At 44.9% G+C, this 21314-nt stretch overlaps 1 protein-coding gene across 7 annotated transcripts in view; it reads left to right on the top strand.

The window, feature by feature from the left end:
• The window catches only part of MIA2 (MIA SH3 domain ER export factor 2), a 626403-nt gene that overhangs the window by 364524 nt on the left and 240565 nt on the right, over positions 1 to 21314 (top strand). For all 7 annotated transcript variants that reach the window (XM_078659761.1, XM_078659760.1, XM_078659759.1 and 4 more), the window contains exons 11-12: positions 897 to 1007; positions 12086 to 12157. In XM_078659761.1, the coding sequence (XP_078515887.1) occupies positions 897 to 1007; positions 12086 to 12157 (183 nt within the window). The remainder of the gene's footprint in view (positions 1 to 896; positions 1008 to 12085; positions 12158 to 21314) is intronic.

Here is a 21314-nt window from a genome sequence, read left to right as displayed (position 1 = left end):
TTCCAAAGTTGTCAAGTCTGGCTGTTAGGCCAGATGTCCTTCCAAATATTTCAAGTCCTCTTGAGTTTTCGTATGATTAATTAGCTTTTAATTTTTTTGGGACATATGTATTAAAGTGGTTCTAATTCATCAAGACATGAAATGATTTCTTTAAGTGTGCAACATTTAAATGGCCATGGAAGTTTCGCCTGCCATATAACCAACCGCACTGCAACATACATGTTTGTGTTGTTATGTGAGTATAGTGACATAGTCACTTGCACTTCGACGTGGCCCTTATGTTGCTCAAGATAGTAAAACATACAGCCAGTCCTGCATAACCGAGGCAGAATGGCATCCATCAATGGTTCGTTGTGTGTTGGACATACCAGTAATTACAAGACCCATAATGTAATTAGCGGCTTCCTGCAATTATTATTGCATTTCTAGAGGAGGGCTATAAGCACATGTAGGACAGGGCACTCACTAGACACCCTTTGTTCACCATTTGCAACTGGGGACTTAACTCAAGATTATGGATCAACCACGACTTCAAATTGCAATATCGCAGAAATTGTAAGACGTGGAAAGAAGTTTATGATGGTATCAAAATCAGAGCACCTACTTGAGCCAACTAAACAGCACCCCAATAGAAAGGTTTTTATAAAACTTGTTTGTGACCCTTTGAACCTGGTAAGGGGGCAATTACATACTCGTACTACAGGCCATGGGTGAAGGACAGTGCAGAGACACCAGATGTAGAAGCGAGAAACATCTCTGCAAGACCCTCTGAGTGTTATGTCAGGGTATTAGTAAACCTTGAGAAACGGCAATGAAAGTACTGTGTTCCTTCATGTATATCTCCCCTTCAATAGGTTTCGGACTAACTTGCTCTTCTATGAATTGTATTCCCCTAGGAAAAATGCCAAGAGCTGAATCGATCAAACTCTCTGCTCAGCGAAGAAATTGAAAACCTTGAAAAAGAACTGGAAGAAGAGAAATCTGTGCGATCACAGCAGGATGATTTTGTAAGCGTTTTTCAGCTTCATTTGCCTTTATTCATAAATATTTGAGAAGGTCGCCTAACAATCTTTAAATGTAATGTTATAGCATTTGGAAACATTTTTATACAGAAGAGGATGGTCCGTTTTGACTGATTTAAAAAAAAAAATCCTTCATAGGCCTACAATTGTACATGGAGCTAATCTATATTCAGCTAGGGTAGAAGCTGTATTTGAGGAATATTGATGTTACAAAATCTTTAGTTTATGTTCTTTTAACATCCATCTCCCGAGTGATGGGAATATCACGCTTCTTGTACTTGTTAGAAGTGGGTTGTTTGTACGCTGGGCAACCTGCATCGGGCAGCACTCTGTCTGTGATATGCGGTTTTGAGGCATTAGTAGAAGACACTGGGCAACCAGGAAACATTTTGACAGACTATGGTGGTGAAACAGCACAGTTGTTTGAATTTGTTGCCAGGTTATAGTAAATAGAATTGAATCATCTTTAATTTTCATTGTCACGTTATTCCCCAGTGAGAATTTGAAAGGGTACAGGTGAGCTGTGTGTGAATAGGTATTCATTGAGATTGTATTTATTCCCCTGCACATAGAGTTAGATTGGGAAATCTCAAATATGTAAGTAAAGTCATTGCTTGATATTTAATGGTGATGGTAGGTGATGGGTACTGATTGTGGGGTCTGAGACATATTTATCAGACTTTCACCCAGAGTAAGACCGAGAAAGGCAAAAAAGGGAGAAACAAGAAGAAGGATGAGTAAGATAGGAAAGGTATGACAAAAGAACAAAAACGGGATAAAAATAACCTGCATGAGATAGATGGCGAGTGTAGCATGGTGGGATAAAGAGGTATGAAGTGACATCAAACTTTGCAGCACCTCGGCATTGGGCACTAACACCTTTTTTACTCAAAATAAAAACTGCTTGTTTTGAGGAAAATTTAAAAAAAACCTTGTTGGATAGGTAGGAGAACCTATACATATGCCTTAGAGGCACACATATCACAGCAGTCTTTTAGAACACATATTGCCAACTCCCTTAGAAGCAATCTAGTAATAGTACTTACTATTGGATTGTCCTTCATTTGCCTTTCTTCTGCACCCATTTCAAAGGTGATAAGTTAGGTTCCAATCCAGATCCGTTGTCTGGAACTTACTGCTCTGTACACCATTGTTGGAAAAACAAAAGAAGTGAAAATGCCAGTCTCGTGGTTATGAGGTATTTCTATCACTTATTTCTATCTTGGAGCAGCGCTACGATGCTTTCAGAAGAAATTGAATCTTGCATTCTTCCACACTATCAGTTTTGGATTTTCATTTTAATTATCAATAATACAGATACATTGTTGTTGCCTGAATGTGAGCTATCCTTTCATGCTGAGAAGATTTACAGCCTGGCACATCAGCCAGCTAGGGTACCTAAATTATCAAATTATCTCTATATCTTGGTAGCTGCTCTAGTGCCCATTGAGGCCTTAATTTCCTTCATCTAAGCAGTTTGCATTGCAGATCTGAAGGAAAGTTAAAAAATGTAATTTATTTTGAGGGGCGTGGCCAACCGTCATGGCCGATTGGATGTAATTCGCTGAGGTTCCGCGCTTTCCTACTGTGTTTTACCTCTAACAGGCTGTTGGAGGACTCCGCGCTAGGTGGAATCGAGAGAATCTGCTGGAACTGCAGTTGAGGGCAATAAGAAGTGCATATGCTGCCTGTGAAACCACAAGAGACATCATGAAACAGCGCTCGGACCTTGTAGCTGAGACTGTTGGCTGTGAACGCGCGGCTCCGGTGGAGAGGACCGGCGGGAGATGCTGTTCGCCCAGAGAGCGTCCAGGGGTGGAAGCCGACCATCGAAGGCTCCATCCCCCGACGCGGTGTGGTACAACAGGGAGGAATGCCGAACCAGATCATAGCCGAGCCCGTGCTTGTTCTCAAAATTGAGCCGTAAGTGAGGTGGCACTGAAGAGACCTGTGGAACCACACACAACCCACATGAGCGGAGCTCAGATTGGTGTACCGTGAGTTTGCCTCGTTACTAAATCAATGGAATCAGAACTCATGGCACCTGGGAACCCCTGTCTAAAACCTTTGATGACCCTCAGTGCAGGGAAGATGAGATGCTGAGTTGCCTGCAACACGAGATGCTGTCTCCCCTTCCCCATATGTTCAGTGTCTTTTAGAGGCTTTTCAGCGGGGACAGAGAAGGAGAGGCCATAAACGAAGCCCAGAGTGACTTGTTCTTGATGTGAGTGGTGGGGAGGCACTCCATCAGTCTACGCACCATCATCAGATCACTGGTGGGCCCGCTGGGGGGCTGGAGGAGTGCGAGGTGGACCGGGCGGTCTATAGTGAAGCTACAATAACACCCCCGCTGAACCTTCGGGGGGGACACCACGGAAACACGCGAACAGGACCGCCATGGTTTGGTTACAGGGGGCTCCGGCTACTGTGGATTTCAGGGCAACCTGCCCCAGTGAACTTTGGCCTTAATAGCTGGCGCTATGGAGAGGAGCCCTCTTGACTGAGAAGCGTCACAGCTGGTTCCCTACTCTGATGCGTGGCCGGTCTAGTGGACGCCTCTGTGGTGTATAAAAGTGGAGGGGTGCCATACCACCCCAGTAGCTTCTATGCCACCCAAAAAGGCTCAACCGAATAGAGGGGCCCCCGCGGACCCCTGCCCCCACCACATCTACCACAGAGCCGCAGATATCATCGCCCGAGCTCCAACAAATCATCAACTTCTCCTTCGAGACTGCCTCCTTCCCCAACAACTGGAAACACGCCAAGATCAACCCTCCTAAAAAAAAAACCTTGGCGGACCCCACCGACCTCAAGAATTTCAGACCAATCTCCCTACTCTCATATCCAGCCAAAGTCATGAAAAAAGCTGTTAACAGTCAACGCGCCGCCTTCATAGAAGAAAACAACATCATCGATTCCTCCCAATCAGGCTTCAGGAAGAACCACAGCACCAAAACCACTCTTCTCGCAGCAACAGGCGACATCCACTCTCTCCTCAATAAAGGAGAGACTGTGGCCCTCTTCCTCCTGGACCTCTCCGCGTCCTTCGACACAGTCTCTCATCCCACCCTATCCCGCAGACTCCATGACACTGGAATCCGGAACAAGGCCCTTGACTGGATCCTCTCTCTTCTCTCTGGCAGAACGCAACAGGTCAGACTCCCTCCTTTTCTCTCAGAACCCACACCGACCACCTATGGAGTCCCACAAGGATCCCCCATCAGCCCGACCCTGTTCAATATCTACATGCCCCCGCTCGTATCCATCGTCCGGTCACATGGACTCCACATCACATCGTACGCAGACATAACCAAACTCATCCTCTCCCTATCCAACGAACCCAACCTCACCAAACGCAATTTCCAAGAGGGAATGGAAGCTGTCAACAGGTGGATGAAGAACAGCTGCCTACGGTCTACAAGGATAAAACTGAGGTGGTCATCATGGGCCCACACCTCAACGCCTGGAACGACACCTGGTGGCCCCCGCCCTCAGGACCCCCACCACAGACCACGCACGCAACCTCGGAATCACCCTGGACTCCGAACTCAAAATGGACTGCCAGAGCATCGCCATCACCTCTTCCTGCTACCACACCCTCCGCCTACCCCGAAAGACCTTCAACTGGATCCCTCCGAACACAGGAAAACAGTCACTCACGCCCTCATCACTCATCAGCAGCAGACTGGAATACGGCAACGCACACTACGCCGGGATCAACAAGAACCTCATCCACAAACTCCAGAACGTCTAGAACACCGCTGCTAGTCTGGTCCTCAACGTACCGCTGAACTACCACATCAGCCAACACCTACGCACACGACACTGGCTCCCTGTCAAGAAGAGAATCACCTTCAAGCTTCTCACCGACGCTCACAATGCTCTTCACAACATCAAACCCGCCATCTTGAACCACCGCCTCATGTTCCATGCTCCCCAACGTTCCCTCCACTCGGCCCAGCTCTCCATCGCGATGGAACTGCGCATCAAGAAAACCATAGCAGGAGGACCCTCCTTCTCCCTCCTTGCTGTCAAGGCATGGAACTCCCTCCCTCTCCACCTCCGACAGACTCCATCACTCCCCAAGTTATTGAAGGACTTCAAGACCTGGCTCTTCGACCGAACTCCGTGATCTCCCAGGATCTGCGAGCCCCCCCCCCCTATTTTCCTCCCCTTCCCTCAGCACCTTGAGACCCTTCCGGGGGAGTAGTCTGCGCTTTACAAACCCCTGATTGATTGATTGATTGATTGATTGAGTCACTAGTTACTTTACACAACCAGCCGGGGCCATGCAGGTGAACACTGGAAGCGACATGGCACTCACAAAGGAGGGCCTACTCACATCCCTAAGGGACTTTAAAAAAGAGCTATGGAAGGAGTGGAAAGCCGATCTCGCCACATCATTGGAGGCCTTGAGTAGCGACATAGTCTCACCTGTCCTCTCTCCAAGCCTTAGAACTTGGAACGAAACACCTTGATCTGGAGAACAGGCTGACCCCTCTGGAAACTGAAGCAGGTAATCTTTGCTCCTAGCTACATAGCATAATACTTAAATGTGAAGATTTGGGAAATCGTTCCAGACAAGACAATATCCACATAAGGGGCTTGGCTGAGGGGGCAGAAGGTCCGGACCTGGAGGCCTTCATGGTGGGTCTGTTCTCAAACATCCTGAGAAACCAGCACCCAGATGTGCGCCTGGAAAGGGTCCATAGAGTGGGACCACAGAATTCTGGAATCAACGTTCATGCTAGAGATGTGTTAGCCAAGTTGCAGTAATTTAAGGTAAAGCGGAAGATCCTTCTAGAGGCCCATAAACAGGAACCCATATAGTTCCAGGAGGCTACGTACCCTTTATCAAGATGTGACCCCTGCTACTCTGGCGAGGCAAATGCATCTTAGGCCGGTCACCGAACACCTACAGAATAATCAGGTTAGCTATAGATGGACCTACCCCTTTAGCATATCTTTTGAAAATCAAGACAAATCACAGCATTTTACAGAGCTGGAAGGTGCGGCTGAACCATTGTGGATAGAAATCTCTACTCTGCAAGATGATACAGGTAAAAGGAACGAAACCACTGCAGATCTGTCTTGTGCTGGGCCGGGGGGATGGCAGTGGCAACACCAACACAAGGGCCGCTGTGCTGGGAAGTGAGACGGTCTGTAACGTTTTGAAGTTCCTTGACAGGGATGAGTGTTTTGAAGAAGGACTATGTAAAGATATTACCAGATTTTGCCTGGAAATCGTTGAGACCTTGCTCTGATAATTTTCCACAGAATATGGACCCATTCTGGCTTGGGGATGGAGGGGTGCTGCGCTCACGGGGAAAGGATCTCTGGATGACCCCTGGGCAGCTTGGTCTGGTCTTCTCTACAAGTCTGCATTCTATAATCTTGCAAAAGATGTAACGCAGTGGGACTGCGGAACTGAGCCACATTATCCAGATCAATGTACCTTTAGATAAGTGTTTGGACCTTTTAAAGGGGCGAAATCCCCTAAGTTCCAGTGTTTATTGGCAGGAGGCCTGGGCAGGGAAAGGAAAGGGCTCAGGGAGGCCAAGATGTTCAGGAGGGCGGGACTGTATGGTGATAGGTGTTGGAATTTTTTTACATCAATAACTGGTAAGTACCCTCATCTCAGTTAGATTGGGTACGTGGAATCTTAACGGTCTCAATTCCCCCACAAAAGAGGTACATTATGGAAATACATTAGGGATCATGGGCTTGGGATAGTGGCCTTACAAGAAACCCATCTGAAACGTACTGAAGAGCACAAACTGTGGCATAGGTCCTATCCATTGATTTACAAGTCATCTACAACCTCTAAACACAATGGGTGGCACTAATATTTCATTCTTATCTTAAATTTCAGATTACGGAGGTTAATCTGATAAGGAAGGTAGGATGCTAATGGTCAAAGGGAATCTCCATATAACGCAAATGGACCTTTGCTATGGTCTGTTCCCTACATTCAAATCAGCAGGCCTTTCTCCTTTCCTTTTTCGACCAACAGGGAGGATTGGCAGAGGGCGAAATAGTTGTCTTGGGCGACTTTAATCTCTTTGGGACCCGGTTCTAGATAGCATGCACCCCCAACACACCAGGGTTTTTTCCCCAACAGGAGAAGTAAGCAATAACACAGTTGGGTCTGGTTGATGCATGACGCATGTTCAATCCCAATACCAAAGATTATATTTTTTTCTCCCACACACATAAGACATATTCCTGAATAGACCATATGTTTTTGAGCCAGGAACTACAGCCAAACATTGTCTCCACTAAAGGCACCCAGTCTCCACCTCGGACCATGCTATGTTGGAAATAGTGCTAAACTGACCACGCCCAAAGTCATCATTCCGTAGATGTTTTTTTCCAAATACTCTGACATGAGATCGTACATTTAGAGACTAACTAAGGTCAACAATTAGAGATAACTTTCATACATACCAACCCCAGGAAACTAATTATGTTACGCACTGGGATGTCTTTAAGGCGGTAGTGTGAGGGAAATGCACATCTCTGATGACTACACTTATGTGGCAAAAAAACTAAGAAATGTCGGACACTAGAAGCCGATCTAACGCGAGTCGAAAGGGCCCACAAGGACTCACCCACATTTCAGATGCATTGGAAGGTGGCTGCTCTCCAGGGTAAACTGACAGCATTATACTCTAATAGATTGGAACTCACCCTTCTACGACTTAAGCAGTCTATAAGTGGGAGGGATAGTAAGGTGGGATCCCACTTAGCCTGACAACCGCGGGCAAAGCAAGAAAAATAATATATAGGTTTCATTCGGGAAGCAGAGGGGACTTTGATTCATATTGAAGGAGGCATGGTGAAGGCTTTTGGAGGATTCTATAAAACTCTGTGTGCTAAAGATGCACCTCCTCGCAGTGGAAGTATTTGGCAGAATCCAAGTTACCCATAAACTCGGCGGCCCAACAAGAACTGTTAAACAAACCAATTTGTGCAGAGGAAATCCAGTCATCAATAAATTCGTTAAAATTGCAGATGTCCCCAGGCCTAGATGGGCTAACAAGCTCAGTTTTACAAAACATTTAGTTGACTCCCCACTTGACAACATGGTTTAATTCATTCGTAGACACTAAGGCTGTCACTCCATCCATGGAGGAGGCACTCATTACAGTGATTCCAAAACCCGCTCCTCATACTGTCAGATTGCCTTGCTCAATCTCCATGCAAAGTTGTATACCAAAGTCTTGGCTAATAGACTAGAAGAAGTCATGCCAGATCCGATACACCCTGATCAATCGAGATTTTTTAAGGGGAGGCAGATCCATGATAAACTACGACGGGTGGTCCACCTGATTAAAAGGTGGAGAAGAGGAAGATACCAGTGGTATTAGATGGCATAAAAGCATTCGACCGAGTGGATTGGTCCTTCCTCTTCTTCACTCTACACCGATTCGGTTTTAAAGACAAATACATTACAATGATTCAAGCAAACTATGCCACTCCCCGCTAACAAGTTATGGTCAATGGAACGATCTCAGATTTCTTTCCATTGGGAAGAGGGACACGACAGGGGTGCCTCCTCTTCTTTTTGCACTCAGGATTGAACACTTGGTGGTGAGCATAAGAGCCTCTCTGGATATACAAGGGATTCCCTTTGGGTCAGTCCATCACAAGATCTCATTGTTTGCAGACGATGTGCTTTTGACGCTCACCTCCCCACAGACTTCACTGTTAGCCCTACAACAGGAACTGTGAGAGTTTGAACCCCTGGTGGGGTTTAAGGTGACCTTGGACAAATCATTTCTTCTTAATTTGACAATCCCAACAGGGGAAATGGGAGCTATTGCCGCTAATACTCCCTTCGGATAACACACAAAAAGATTACATATATAGGTATCAAGATCACACCCTGGGTCACTGATCTCTACAAAGCCAACTACCCACCTCTACTTCGTCAACTACAATAAGTCCTGAAGAGATGGTCCCCCCCCTGTATTTAACCTGGCTGGGTAGAATAAACGCCATTAAAATGTTGGTGCTTCCACAAGTGCTTTATCTCTTTCAAGGCCTTCCAGTGGAAGGGGACAAACAATTCTTTGCCACTTTCCGCTCCCAACTCACTTCTTTCATCTGGCAGAAACGCAGAGCTTGTCTCTCTAATAAAGTACTGACGATGCTGTGAGGTGAGGGAGGACTTGCACTTCCAAACTTCTTGTTATATTATAAAGCAGCACAATTTAGGGGAATCTCAGAATGGTCCATGAGGGAGTCCGATAAACACTGGCTCCATATGGATGGGCAAGAGTTGGATGGACAATTTGGGATGTAATATGGAAGCACAAGGAGGCTAGGCCCCCCCATTGCCTATCTGAGTACACCCACTAGAAGTACGATAAAAGTGACCCGCAGGACTGGACTGAAGACCTTCCTTCTCCATACACCCCCATTCACGACAATAAAGATTTCCTGCCTACCCTCACACATTGGCCCTTTGGCTTTTGGCAAGAAGGGAGGTGCCTCACTATCTCAGATCTGTATCACAACTGGTCTATATGCACATTTGACAACTGTTGTAGAGATTTTAAACTTCCCGAAACACGGAGAGGTTTCATTACAATAAACTAATAAACTGGGTAGCGCAACCTGAGAACAGACAGGCAGCCACCAGAGAATTGCTCCCTGTTGAGAAATGTGTCTGTCAGGCACAGGGTCCTAAGGGGAATATTTCCTTTCTATACACTCTGCTTAACACAGTTTCCGCTACACATATCTCAAGACACAGGGGCTTATGGGATCAGATTTGGTTAATACAAAACAATGGAATAGATTGCTGAGTGATATCCCTTGATACGACTGCCGCTTGGGTCTAAGAGAGGCTCAACATAAAGTTTTACACGACTGGTATCTCTACCCCTCAAAACTCCACAAGATATATCCCAATACATCTGATCGATGTTGGAGGGGGCTGGGCTCCTGGGCAATTTTAGACCTATATGGTGGGATTGCCCCTCAATTAAACCTTATTGGAGAGAAATCCTGGCTCAAATTAAGGAGATTTTGGGATACCACATTCCACAGACACCTGACTTTGTTCTGCTGGGACTTCGGGATCCATCTTTAAAATATCAGATTGTGGCTGTGCTTGGGGACTGCCAAGATGACGTTGCCGCTGCTTAGAAGAAGCCACTAGCCCCCTCGACATCGCAGTGGCATGCTCGACTATGGCAATATCTCACTATGGAATGTCTAACCGATAAACGTACAGAATCACGGAAAATGTTTGAATGTATATGGGTTCCCTTGGTGAGATACCTCTTGGTAGGCTTGCCGTTATTCTCTTGCCACCCATGTACAAGAGCCCTGCACTTTCCCCAGGTTTGACACACCTGAGTCAGCTATTGACAACTGTAATTTGATGATCGCAATGTATACCCACCTTGTACCTGTCAGGATTATCGAAGCTCGATCTGTGCATGCATTCTTTTTCACGTTATTCCTTACTGTTCCCACAAGTTTTTTCTTTTTTTTCTCGGCGAATGTTGCAGGGTGGGAAAGTGTGTAGGCAGTAGGATGTTCTAGCGTAGGGGCAAGCATTGTAATAACTTTGCAGTACCCATTTTACCCAAATCTGTTTCTTACTGTGGCATTGTTGTGTAATATTGTTCAGATGATGCTATGGAATCCTGCTACATTTGTGTTTGAAAATCAATAAGACCGTTTTGAGAAAACATTTATTTATTTTGCCATGTTTGTGGGGAAGCTTTCTATTGCTTCACTTGGTTTCCCTTTCTTCTAAAATCGCTGATTTGTAGAGGTCATAATATCCTGGTTTTCATGCTTTGATTTAGAAGATTTGTAAATAGTTATTTCATTTCCACATGCTCACCTAGCAAGTGAATTTACATTTGCTTCATTTCAGATTTATTTTTTAGGGAAGTTATAGTCGTTTTTAAGCTGAGGCAGGTCGCTTAAGCTTCTGAAGTTCCCCGATAAGGCATTTTGCTTGGTGTGCATGTCTTTTTATAGTTGTTCTTTTTCTAATACATCTCGTTCTTTGTACACTTCCTAAAACCAAGCTTAATGTTTTTGTTGGTGATGCAGACATTCCCATCTTGTCTCCTTTTAACTACCCAGTCATTGGTCCCTGATCTTTAATCCTGAATCCCTTTGTTGTGACAATATTCGATCATTTTCTCTTAACTACATTTCAAAAGTGATTCCACTTAAAATAGCCAAGTTACTGAAACCCCCAAAGACAGCAGACCCTAGACTCAAAGGTATTCGTAACAGTCACTAGTTTCCAGATGTACTCATGGAAACGTTTTGAGGGTTCCTAAAGGCTTAGGCGTGCCTGTATGTATATGCTTTACAATAATGCGGAGGGAAGTGGCACCATAATACTGCAAAAACACCCTTTTCTGATTTTCTTATTTCTTGTCAGAGAAAATATCTTTCCCTCTGGAGAAACCCTGATCTTGTACCCTCCCAATTCTGGGAGTGTTCCCTTCACATTCTTGTGCTTAAGGGGATTTATTTCTGTCCTTGACAGAAGTATACCTCCAACTATTTCCAGGATGAGAATACGTTGAGAAAATGTTTGTGACACTCGAGTTATGGGTGTAACCAAACTTTTCAAGGCATCCCTGCTGCAGTACTCTTCTGTCGAATCATTTACTCATGCATAAAATTACATATTTGTATGATAATCTTACTCATTGGTATATCATTTTATGGCAGCAAGTTTAGCCTTCGTGAATTTCTATTACAGTTACCTCGAGTCACTCGCATGTGTTAGTTAAATTTATATGGGAGCCAGATGGATTTATGAATCTCCCCAATGTTTTATTAAAGAACCAGCACTTGAAGTCATCTTCTTGCAGCCAAACTATTGACTTGATCCAAAAATCATAACTCCTTTAATTTCCTGACTGAAAACCACACCTTTGAAACTTTTGTGGCAAGAGTCAATGCTGCTTTATTCATTTTGATACTCTGCTTTGTTTCGAAAATAAACTCACTTAGAACTTTTAAACACAATACCATTTTTGTGCTAAACTTGTGCTCCATTGTATTCCACTTTGCAGATTGATGAAATTCAGAAACGAATGGAGACACTGGAAATAGAAGTAAAGACAATCAAATCTCAGGCAGACGAAGTAAGTGTATCTGATTATTTGAGCCTGTAGTTCTCTTACTAATACGAGGTTTAATAATGTGAAATATTTTGTAATACGTTTTCATTGAAAGCACAATCTCTGTGCTATTTGTCATTGATAAGATTTTTGTTATTTGTGTAAAATGTGGGTTCTCTATTGATTTACGAATGCATTCCCATAGTTAAAATAGTTGGAATATTCAGAGGTAGGGTTCTTGATCATCAAGGAGTAAGGGTTGCTGAAGGTTTATACACATGTCTTCTTCTAGTTTCCATTATACCAGGGTAGCTGCTCTCACCTGCTTGTATTAATGGTTTTAAATGATTTTCATTTTTCCCCTGTTTTTTAATTAAAACAAGTTGTTCTTGTTAATAAACAACAAACAAATGCATCCCTATATCAAGCAAAGACATCTACAACTCCAGAATAAATTGCAATGTTAACATGTTTTGCAGAAGTTAACATTTAAGGCCAATGTGGCCTTCTGCTACTCCATTCAGTCTCTCATTTTCCACTTACATTTTACAAGTAGTTTTCAATGGTAAAAGTCTTTATTTTCATAACCCATTTAATGTGAAGATGGTGTCATATTCTTGCATTGATTCAGCCCACCGGTTATCTCTCTCAAATCTTGCAAATCTTCCATTAATCCATTGTTAGTTTAACTGAGAACATATGTATCTTCTCTGCCAAAAGCCATTATCTTAAATCCGTCTTCCACATGTCGAATGAACAGCCAGTGCTGTGTACCAAGTGTGTTGCAATATGCCTCTTTTTTTTTTTGCAAGAATGGGAGACAGTGTTACTCATTTGTATTGTGTCTTTCTATTCTTAGGTCTCAAGTGTAGACCCAGTATATACTGCTTAAAATTATAAGTTACTGCACCGTCCGCTGTCATTGAAATTTGTGCTACCACTCGCTTCCAAAATTCCTTCACTATTGGGTACAACCATATCAAATGTATTAAATCTGCCATTTCATTATTGGATCTAGGGCATTCGTCAACTAGGGTTACGTTTTGTGCACAATCAGGGGAGTAACATATACCCTAGAAGTAAATTTATATTGCATGTACTGGAATCAAGCAGTACTAGTCACTTTCGTGTAAGACAGTATTCTTTGCCAGTTAACTTCGGATATTGGTCTGCTAATGTCTCTCACTTTTTTCTTTAAACTGAAGTGGCATCCAATAACGATCAACACAGAGTGCTCTATTAAGTGTTGATATTGCTCTGCCCCTAACATTATTAACAAATAAAATGTAACTAAAGTGATTGAGTCATGTAGTCTCCCAGAAAAAGTTTCCCATGTAAAAAGTACCGCCCTGGTTAGCATGCTTGCAATCACAAAGAAAGCTTGTGCCTCCTTAGATGTAACAAAAACACCTCCATTAAAAATGTTGCCCAGTACTCGACTACCTCCTTCTATGTCACTGCATACATCTCTTTCCAAAAGTGAGGTAAATCCCAGAGCATAGTCTCAAACGAAAACACTGTTCTCCTCATCACCCTCTTCACTGTCTTATATCTTACTTTGAACATGAAGGCCATTTAGTACAGTTGCTGGGCATATCTACCTCGGAAACAAAAAACTGGACCTACAAAGAATCAACTCTGGTATCCACTCAGCATGGATCTCTCCTAGTTAGCTGAGCCTTCAAGCTATATTACTGGATGTTGCCTTTGTGAGGTTAAATAGGACTCGAAGTCTTCTAAGTTCGTAAGTAAGCTGAATGATGGACAGCTTTATTTTGGGGGTGCCTTCCAGCCCATATAAAAGACATTGATATACAATTAACACCTGACCACCTATGTGCACTAGTGCCATGTATTTATTTTTCATATCAACATTTTCGAGTAGGCTCAACAGTTGACTTGAGAATCTTTGTTAAGGGCCCAGCTTCTGAGGATGTCTTCATGTTGTGCCTGCTGTCACACTATTAATGGCTACCATCCATTCCATTGCGAGCCCTAACAATTGTGATGGTACGTCTACTAATGTAGAACCTTCAGCGTCTTACGAAATTGCATTTGCCTGAAATGGACCTGAAATAGGACCCATCCTAGACCAGAGGGAATATGATGCAGAGTCAGAGGTGTGGAATTTAACCACATATCGAGTTGTCCTTGGGACAGGTTGCTCCATAAATCCACTTGTCCTGCAAAACAATCTTCTTGTCTCTTTGGTGCCACCTAGTGCAGTGACAAATTATGGCAGAAATCTCCTTTTTAAAAGTTCTGATATTATCCTATCTGACTATGCCATGCTCAAACTTGAATTCTAGCAATTTCAATATTTGTCTTCTTTCCACAGATCTACATACTGGGGCTGTGTAGGTAGAGTAAAGCAAAAGTTCTAGGATTGGAATGCCCTTATAAGTGTGTGCAACCCTACTAAATTGCTTGTTTTAGGGGTTTTCGACAGCTGTTCTCTAACTTTTTCCCATAATGAGAAAGGTTGGAAATGTACTCCTGACAATGACAGAAGCAAAACTTCCAGGGTTGGGGGAAAAAAGTGGTTGGAGGGAAAGTAAATTTGTAAACACTCAACAGATTTTCACATGAGAAAATCTATACCTGCATATTTGCTCATATTAAAGGGCAGTTCACAATTATTTTCTAGGCTCACGATTTCCTGCCTAGTTCTGTAAATTCTTGTGAATTCATGAAATCTTTAAAGTGCATTAAAGAAAGGACATATACCATGGGTACAATTTTGTGACTTCCTTTAAGAATTGGGCCTTTAATTAGGTCTCGAGTTAACTAAGACCTTTTGTTTTTATTAAAATTCTAACTCTGTCTTTATCTATCGACTGACTTCTGCTCTTTCACAAGGAGCATATTGACACACAAAGTATTTTTGTTCATTGCCAGGGACTACTGTGGCAAAGTGTGCTTTTGGGACAAAAAATATTATTGCTTTTCCCTAATGTATGTTATAATAGTGACTGTTTGTATATGGTCCCGCTTATATATGCTTGCCTATGTGTGTGGATTGTATTCAAGGAAGAGGGAGTAACTATTAGGGAATCCTTCAGTCTAAAGGTTCTAGAGGTGGCGTTCGGGTAGGGGGTGGTTCTCCAACTCAGGAGGGGAGTCGCAGAGTTAGGGGGGATCACCTTAGCAGGAGGAGGAGATGCCAGCTTAGTGTGATAAGAAGTAGATAGTGCTTGATTGTGTCTGTCTATCTCTGACAACCTGTTTGAACATCAATCATTAGCAAGCTCTGAGATGAGGCTGTCAGATCACGTTGGTACATTTAGATACCCCCTGAGTGGGGGGGTGTTGGGATTATGTGTGCTGCTCGTTATGGAGGAGTTAAGGGGGGGAGTGGTGAATTGCTTAAGTAGGTGCTGCTATGTAAGGAAGTTGCTTGAGGATCCTGTGGATTGAATGAAGAGCTAGGCCACCTATTCGATGTGTCGGGGTCATTGTTTGCTATGGAGTTCTTGATAATGGAGAACATTTCATGAAAAACCCCTAGGTTGCAGTTTGAGGCTTGGATTAGGATGATCCTGTTATATATGGAGATGGTAACATCTGCTCTGTAGGTGGGTGAAGGGGCTACTGATTGTCTTAGACCATGTGGGAATTTTTTGGAGGTAGTGATCAGGAGTATTTAGGGGAGTGCTTTCCTCCATTGAGCTCTTCTTTTTATGTAGCAGATGAGATCACTTATTGTAGTTCCTTTTTGAAACAGAAGTATGGATCAGAGATTAGGGTTTCTGGATAAGATTTAAGAAGTCTGTGTTTGAGGCATTTGGATGCATTTTTTGGTAGGTTATGTTGGTATTTAAAGCATAGTGACCCACCGGCTACAGCTTGGTGTCAAGTACTCTCTTTAAAGTAGGATCCATGTCTGTCCAGAGAGATCGGGTTCTCTTTCTGTTTCTGGTTTCCAAAAGATTTGAATCTCATGACTCTCTATAATCTATGGAAATCAGCTGTACTGGAGGGGAAGGGGGACCTCCTACCCTTACAGGAACTGACAGAGTAGTGGCTCTTTTTCAATCAAACAAAAATTGTATGGTAATCAGGCGAGGTTGACTACGATTTTGTGAGAGGAAAAGGATCTTGTGGCAGTAAATGATTTAGGATGGAAGGAGGGAGTGTGTGTAGAAACAAGCCGGGACACTCCATAGTCTGTCACATCTAGGGGTGGGTGGAATTTGCGTAGTCGCGCTACGCGAAATTCTGCAAAACAGTAACAAATCTCCGCGAACACGCAAAAATTCCGCGAACACGCGGAATTGCTGGTTTCTTGTTTGCTATCGCTGTTTGCCTGCTCGGGGGGAAATATCTCGCGAACACGCATTTTGAGAACGCGAACATGCAAAAAATTCCGCGAAGCCACGGAACGTAGAATTTTGGGCAATTTTGCGTTCTCCGCGGAACGTGAAATTACCCAAATTCCGGGACCGGAACGGAATTTACCGCCCAGGCCTAGTCACGTCATAGATGCCCAAGAGATTAGGAAACTGCACCATTCTAAGATGACTGCCCCCTTGGAGTTATCGATCTGCTATTGAGCCCCTGAGTCTTTCTTTACTGTCAATGAAATGGTTCGACCATGCCCCATGTCGGTTCCTATTCTGATGGTAGTGCCTCCATTTTAAGTTAGGAAGGGACTTTTGGGAGGGGGGAAACGACACCCAAAATGAAGAGCAAGCCAAGAGATGCAGCAAGCTCATTAAGATCCCACTATACTTAATGAAAACCTAGACACCTTCAGCGCAAATGGGTTAGGCATCGACATGCCATCCGTAGAAAGGAGAGCCTCCCAAGCCACGGCGAGTCAAGCTCAGAGCTGGTCAACAGTGATGTTGTGTGAACCATGGGGGTAGGGGTGCTCCAGAGCACTGAAATGAGTAGCGCCAGAGCCCCTTGCACAAAACTGCATGATAAATGGTCCAGAGCGACCAGAGGATTATAGGAGGCCGCCAGTGGAGTGTCGGAGCCCTCCAAGTAGAAAGCAGCCTCCGGGGCTCTCACAGCTGAGAGGGGATACTTATGGGCCACTGCTGTAGCTCTTGCGGGCTGAGGCAAGTGCTTGCATGGGCGCGAGCCCAGCAAAGGGACGCCGTGGGGGATTGCTCACTTATTTACCAAGCTAAAGGTTAGTGTCTCATTCTGATCAAGTTCTCCATTCAGGTGTTAGGGCAACATCATGTTTCTGCTCAATACCTCACTTTCAGAGGTGGTAATCGGCCTCAGGTTTCAACCACCTAGTGGTACGTATTTCTATCATGTTCCATTCTTCTACTTTTTTTTTTACTTACATCAACAGTTACTCAGAAGCCTCTCTACTTTGCTTCTTGAGTGCCTTAGCGGGTTTCAGATTTTTCGTCACTTATAGGCCCCACCCTGCCCAGGTTAATTTGTTCTCTCTCAAAGCCACCAATGATGCTGTCTCTGTCCACAAGGTGCACAGATCCCGCTCCCCACTCTATGCATGTATCCCAATCCCTGCAGGAACCTGCACACCTACTGTTTTAAAATGAGCTTAATTATTTAATGACCTACTTTGGGACGGAGCTTGTACAGATTATGTCCTAGCAGCCATCTTAAATGCCCTTTGTTTTCCTGATTGGCATTGATCATCAGTTTTTTGAATCACTTGAATCCTCTTTTTGACAACACGAAGGAGGAAAGCTGTTCAAGAGGCATGTAAGTGACCAATGAAAAATGTAAAATGGTGATATTAATGATTACTGTATCTATTGTTGGCTATCCAGCTTGAATGATAACAATGGCAACGTCTCAAGCACTCTGCCTGTTAAGTTGAAGCAGAATAATTTTGGACTTCTCCAACCCCTCACTTAAATGAAATGAAGATGTCAAATCAGCATTTGAGCAATACATTTTAAGTCCTCGAAGGAATCTGTTTCTTTACTTATGTGTGAACCATAGACCTGTTGTATTTCCTTTATCTGATAGAGACTTCTAGCTGCAGATTCCTTAAATTAGAATATTCCCCAGGCATCTGACTGGATCTTGAAACTTTTCAAGCAGTGGCTGGGTGCACAACCACAGCGCACTAACATCTGTTCTTTTCTTTCCATGCCATCAGCACAGATCGGGAGTGAGCAACCTCTGTCCACTTTTTGGGCAACTTTTTTCAACATTTCGTCGAGATTTGTGAGACTTTGTCTCCCAGTGTGTAAGGGATGTTACTCAAATAACCAGTACGGTATAAACCCTGTGGTTCCTGTCACGGACAGATGTCTGTGACTGACCCCATCTGGTTTGTCTCTGGTGCCTGGAGCTGGTCTACGACTCCAACGCCTGTGAGGAATGTTAGGCCATTAACCCCAGGGTGCTGCAGGAGCCTTTTTAGAAGCTCATTATTGCTCGATGCTGGTCACCTCCACAATGTTCCAGGTCCCGGTCACTAATAATGTCCTGGGCCCGTTTGTGGAGTCGTTCAAGGTGCTAGTCACCACACTCGAAGTAGTCTGGTAAGTTCCACAAGAAGTCAAAGAAGTTAAAGTAGTCTAAGTGCTCTTCGACTTCACCGTGCCAGTCCAAGTAATTGGATGATGCGTGGGAATGCTCTCACTCTAGGCTTTTCTCCCATGCAAAGCCTGCATTGGAATCCATTCCACGCCTCCCTGAGGCAGAGCAAATCCCACACAATTATATGCGTTTTATCAGGCCATGCATCTCATTTTTGTGTGGGCCTACCACTCTCTAGTGCCTTCAGGCCCTGTGAGTTCAGTGGGTGCCCCCACTGGATTTCTCCCGGCGAGTCTGTCCTCTGGCCATTGAGGCCCCCTGGATCCAATTCTGAATCGGAACGGCTCAGATCACATTGTGACCTGCCCCTGAACCCGTTCCAGTGATGGTGTTCCCAGCATCGTCGAAGACCCACTTTAGCGCCGACCCCATTGTCATACCCAAGTCTGATATGCAGCTGGATCGGCGTTGTCAGACATCGACTTCTGAGTTGGAGCCAAGCCTCCTTTCTGCAACTGGCCCTCCAGGGATTATGACTGGGGCAGCTATGAGAAACCTTATGGTTACCAGAACCCCTTTGAAGAGACCATGGATAACTGGTATGCGTATGAGGAACTGACGGAGGCCCCAGTGATCAGGCCTCCTCACCAGACACTGCCGTAGTCTCTTCTCCTAGGGTGGCTACAGAGAAAAGGGCTTCCTTTGCCGTGGTGGTGAGGAGGGAAGCTGAGGTCCTGGACCTTATGCTGCCCTGAGTGGCAGTCAAGATGAGCATCTTGACATAGGTGCTTCAGCCGGGAGTCGTCCTCTCAGAACCTCTCTTCCCCTTCAATGAAGCCCTCACAGATGTCCTGCTCGGGGTATGGTCCAAGCCCTGCACAGGGGTTCCTGTGCACAGGACAATTGCCCGCTGTCTTGGGGGACCCAATTTCCCTCACCCAGCACACCACTCCAGAGATTCTGGTTGCCAAGGCTCCCACCTCCAAAGTCAACCTTGGCACATTCCCTACCACATCACTAGATGGGGACTCCAAGAGGCTTGATACTTTTGGCAAGAGGACGTTCTCTTCCACAAGACTAGCACTGCTGTCGGTGAACACCATGTGCCTTTTGGTCTGATACACCCACACAGTCTGGGATTCAGTTGCGCAGGTGCTGAGCATGGTCTCAGAGGTGGCCTGAGCCAAACTGACCCAGATGCAGCAAAGTTCACCAATTGGTACGGACTGGATACAACTGACTTGCTAGGCAGAGCGATTGCGTCCTCAGTAGCACTCAGATTTGATGTCTGGTTGAAATCTACTGGCTGCTTGGGGGATGTTCAGACATCCATTATGGACATGCTCTTTGATGGCATCTGCCTCTTCTGCGATAAGGCACATTTCGCACAGGAGCGCTTTAAGGACAGTCTGGCCACTACCCTGTCCCTGGGGTTCTCCATGGCCACATGTCAACCTCATTCTGACTTTCTCCCCTTTAGGGGCTACAGTAGGGGCTACCAGCCACATACATTCCTGCCCAGCTACCAAGGTTCACAAATATCCCAGTCCTTTTGTGGCCGCAGCTCCAAGAAACCTTGTGGTACACACAGCCAGAGGTCAACCTAGTCTGTCACGGGCACCCAGTGGGCTGTTGAATCCAACATCGCCTGTCCTGCTCTCAGTCTATAACATCATATAAGTAGGTACTTTAAATTGTTTAGCGGGTAATTCCATCCCTTTTTTAGAAACCCCGCCACCCTAAAATGACCACCTCTCCCTGCTCCGTCAGGAGTTACAGGCTCTTGTGACAGGAGGAACCATCAAGAGAGTGACCGCATAAGAAGCATGTTGTGGTTCCTATTCCCATTCCATTCTGGTACCCAAAAAGGATAGAGGCCTCCTCCCCATATTAGACGAGTACCCTCTCAACTTCTTTCTGAAGGAGAAATTCAAGGTCCTCACGTTGGCTCAGGTTCTTTCTGCCCTGGATCCTGGAGACTGGATGGCAGTGCTGGGCTTGACGCCTACTTCAACATCCTCATCCTGCCTGCCCATAGGCATTGCCTGTGGTTCACTGTGGGCCACAAGCATTTTCAATTAACTAGATTGTCTTTTGGCCTCACCAGTACCCCTTAGGTGTTCGCCAAGGTGATGGTGGTTGTCATCTACGAGGTCATGGGTTTCAGTCCAGCTACCTTGACGACTGGCTGTTGAAGGCAGGCTGTCCCAGACAGTCATCTCCCATCTCCAGACTATAGTGGACCATTTGCTGGGGTTCATTATCAACGTGCCAAAGTGACAAATGACTCCCTCTCAGATGCTGCCTTTCATAAGAGCCTTTCTGGACACAGTGCAGTTTCGGGCCTGTCTTCTGAAGTGGCGAGTCTAGGATATTCAGGCTATGATTCCGATGTTTCAGCCTCTATCCTGGATTTTTTTGCGACTGACTGTGAGGCTGGTGGGCAGCATACCCTTCTGCATCCTGTTGGCAATACATGCTTGCTGGCATTTGCGAACTCTGCAGTAGAACCTGAAGTTAAAGTGGTCGCAGCATCAGGGAAATCTCTCCGACCTGGTCAAGATATCTGAGGGAACTGTAAAGGATCTGCATGGTGGCTGATGAGCTGTGATGGGTCAGCTAAAGACCCCTCTCCTTTCCCCACTCAGAACTCACAGTAGTGACTGATGAGTCACTCCTGGGTTGGGGCTGTCATCTGTGA

Source organism: Lissotriton helveticus, chromosome 9 (assembly GCF_964261635.1).
Source record: "Lissotriton helveticus chromosome 9, aLisHel1.1, whole genome shotgun sequence".
NCBI lineage: Eukaryota > Metazoa > Chordata > Amphibia > Caudata > Salamandridae > Lissotriton > Lissotriton helveticus.
The sequence above is the reverse complement of the archived record's forward strand: the minus strand, read 5'-3'. Positions and strand labels throughout refer to the sequence as shown.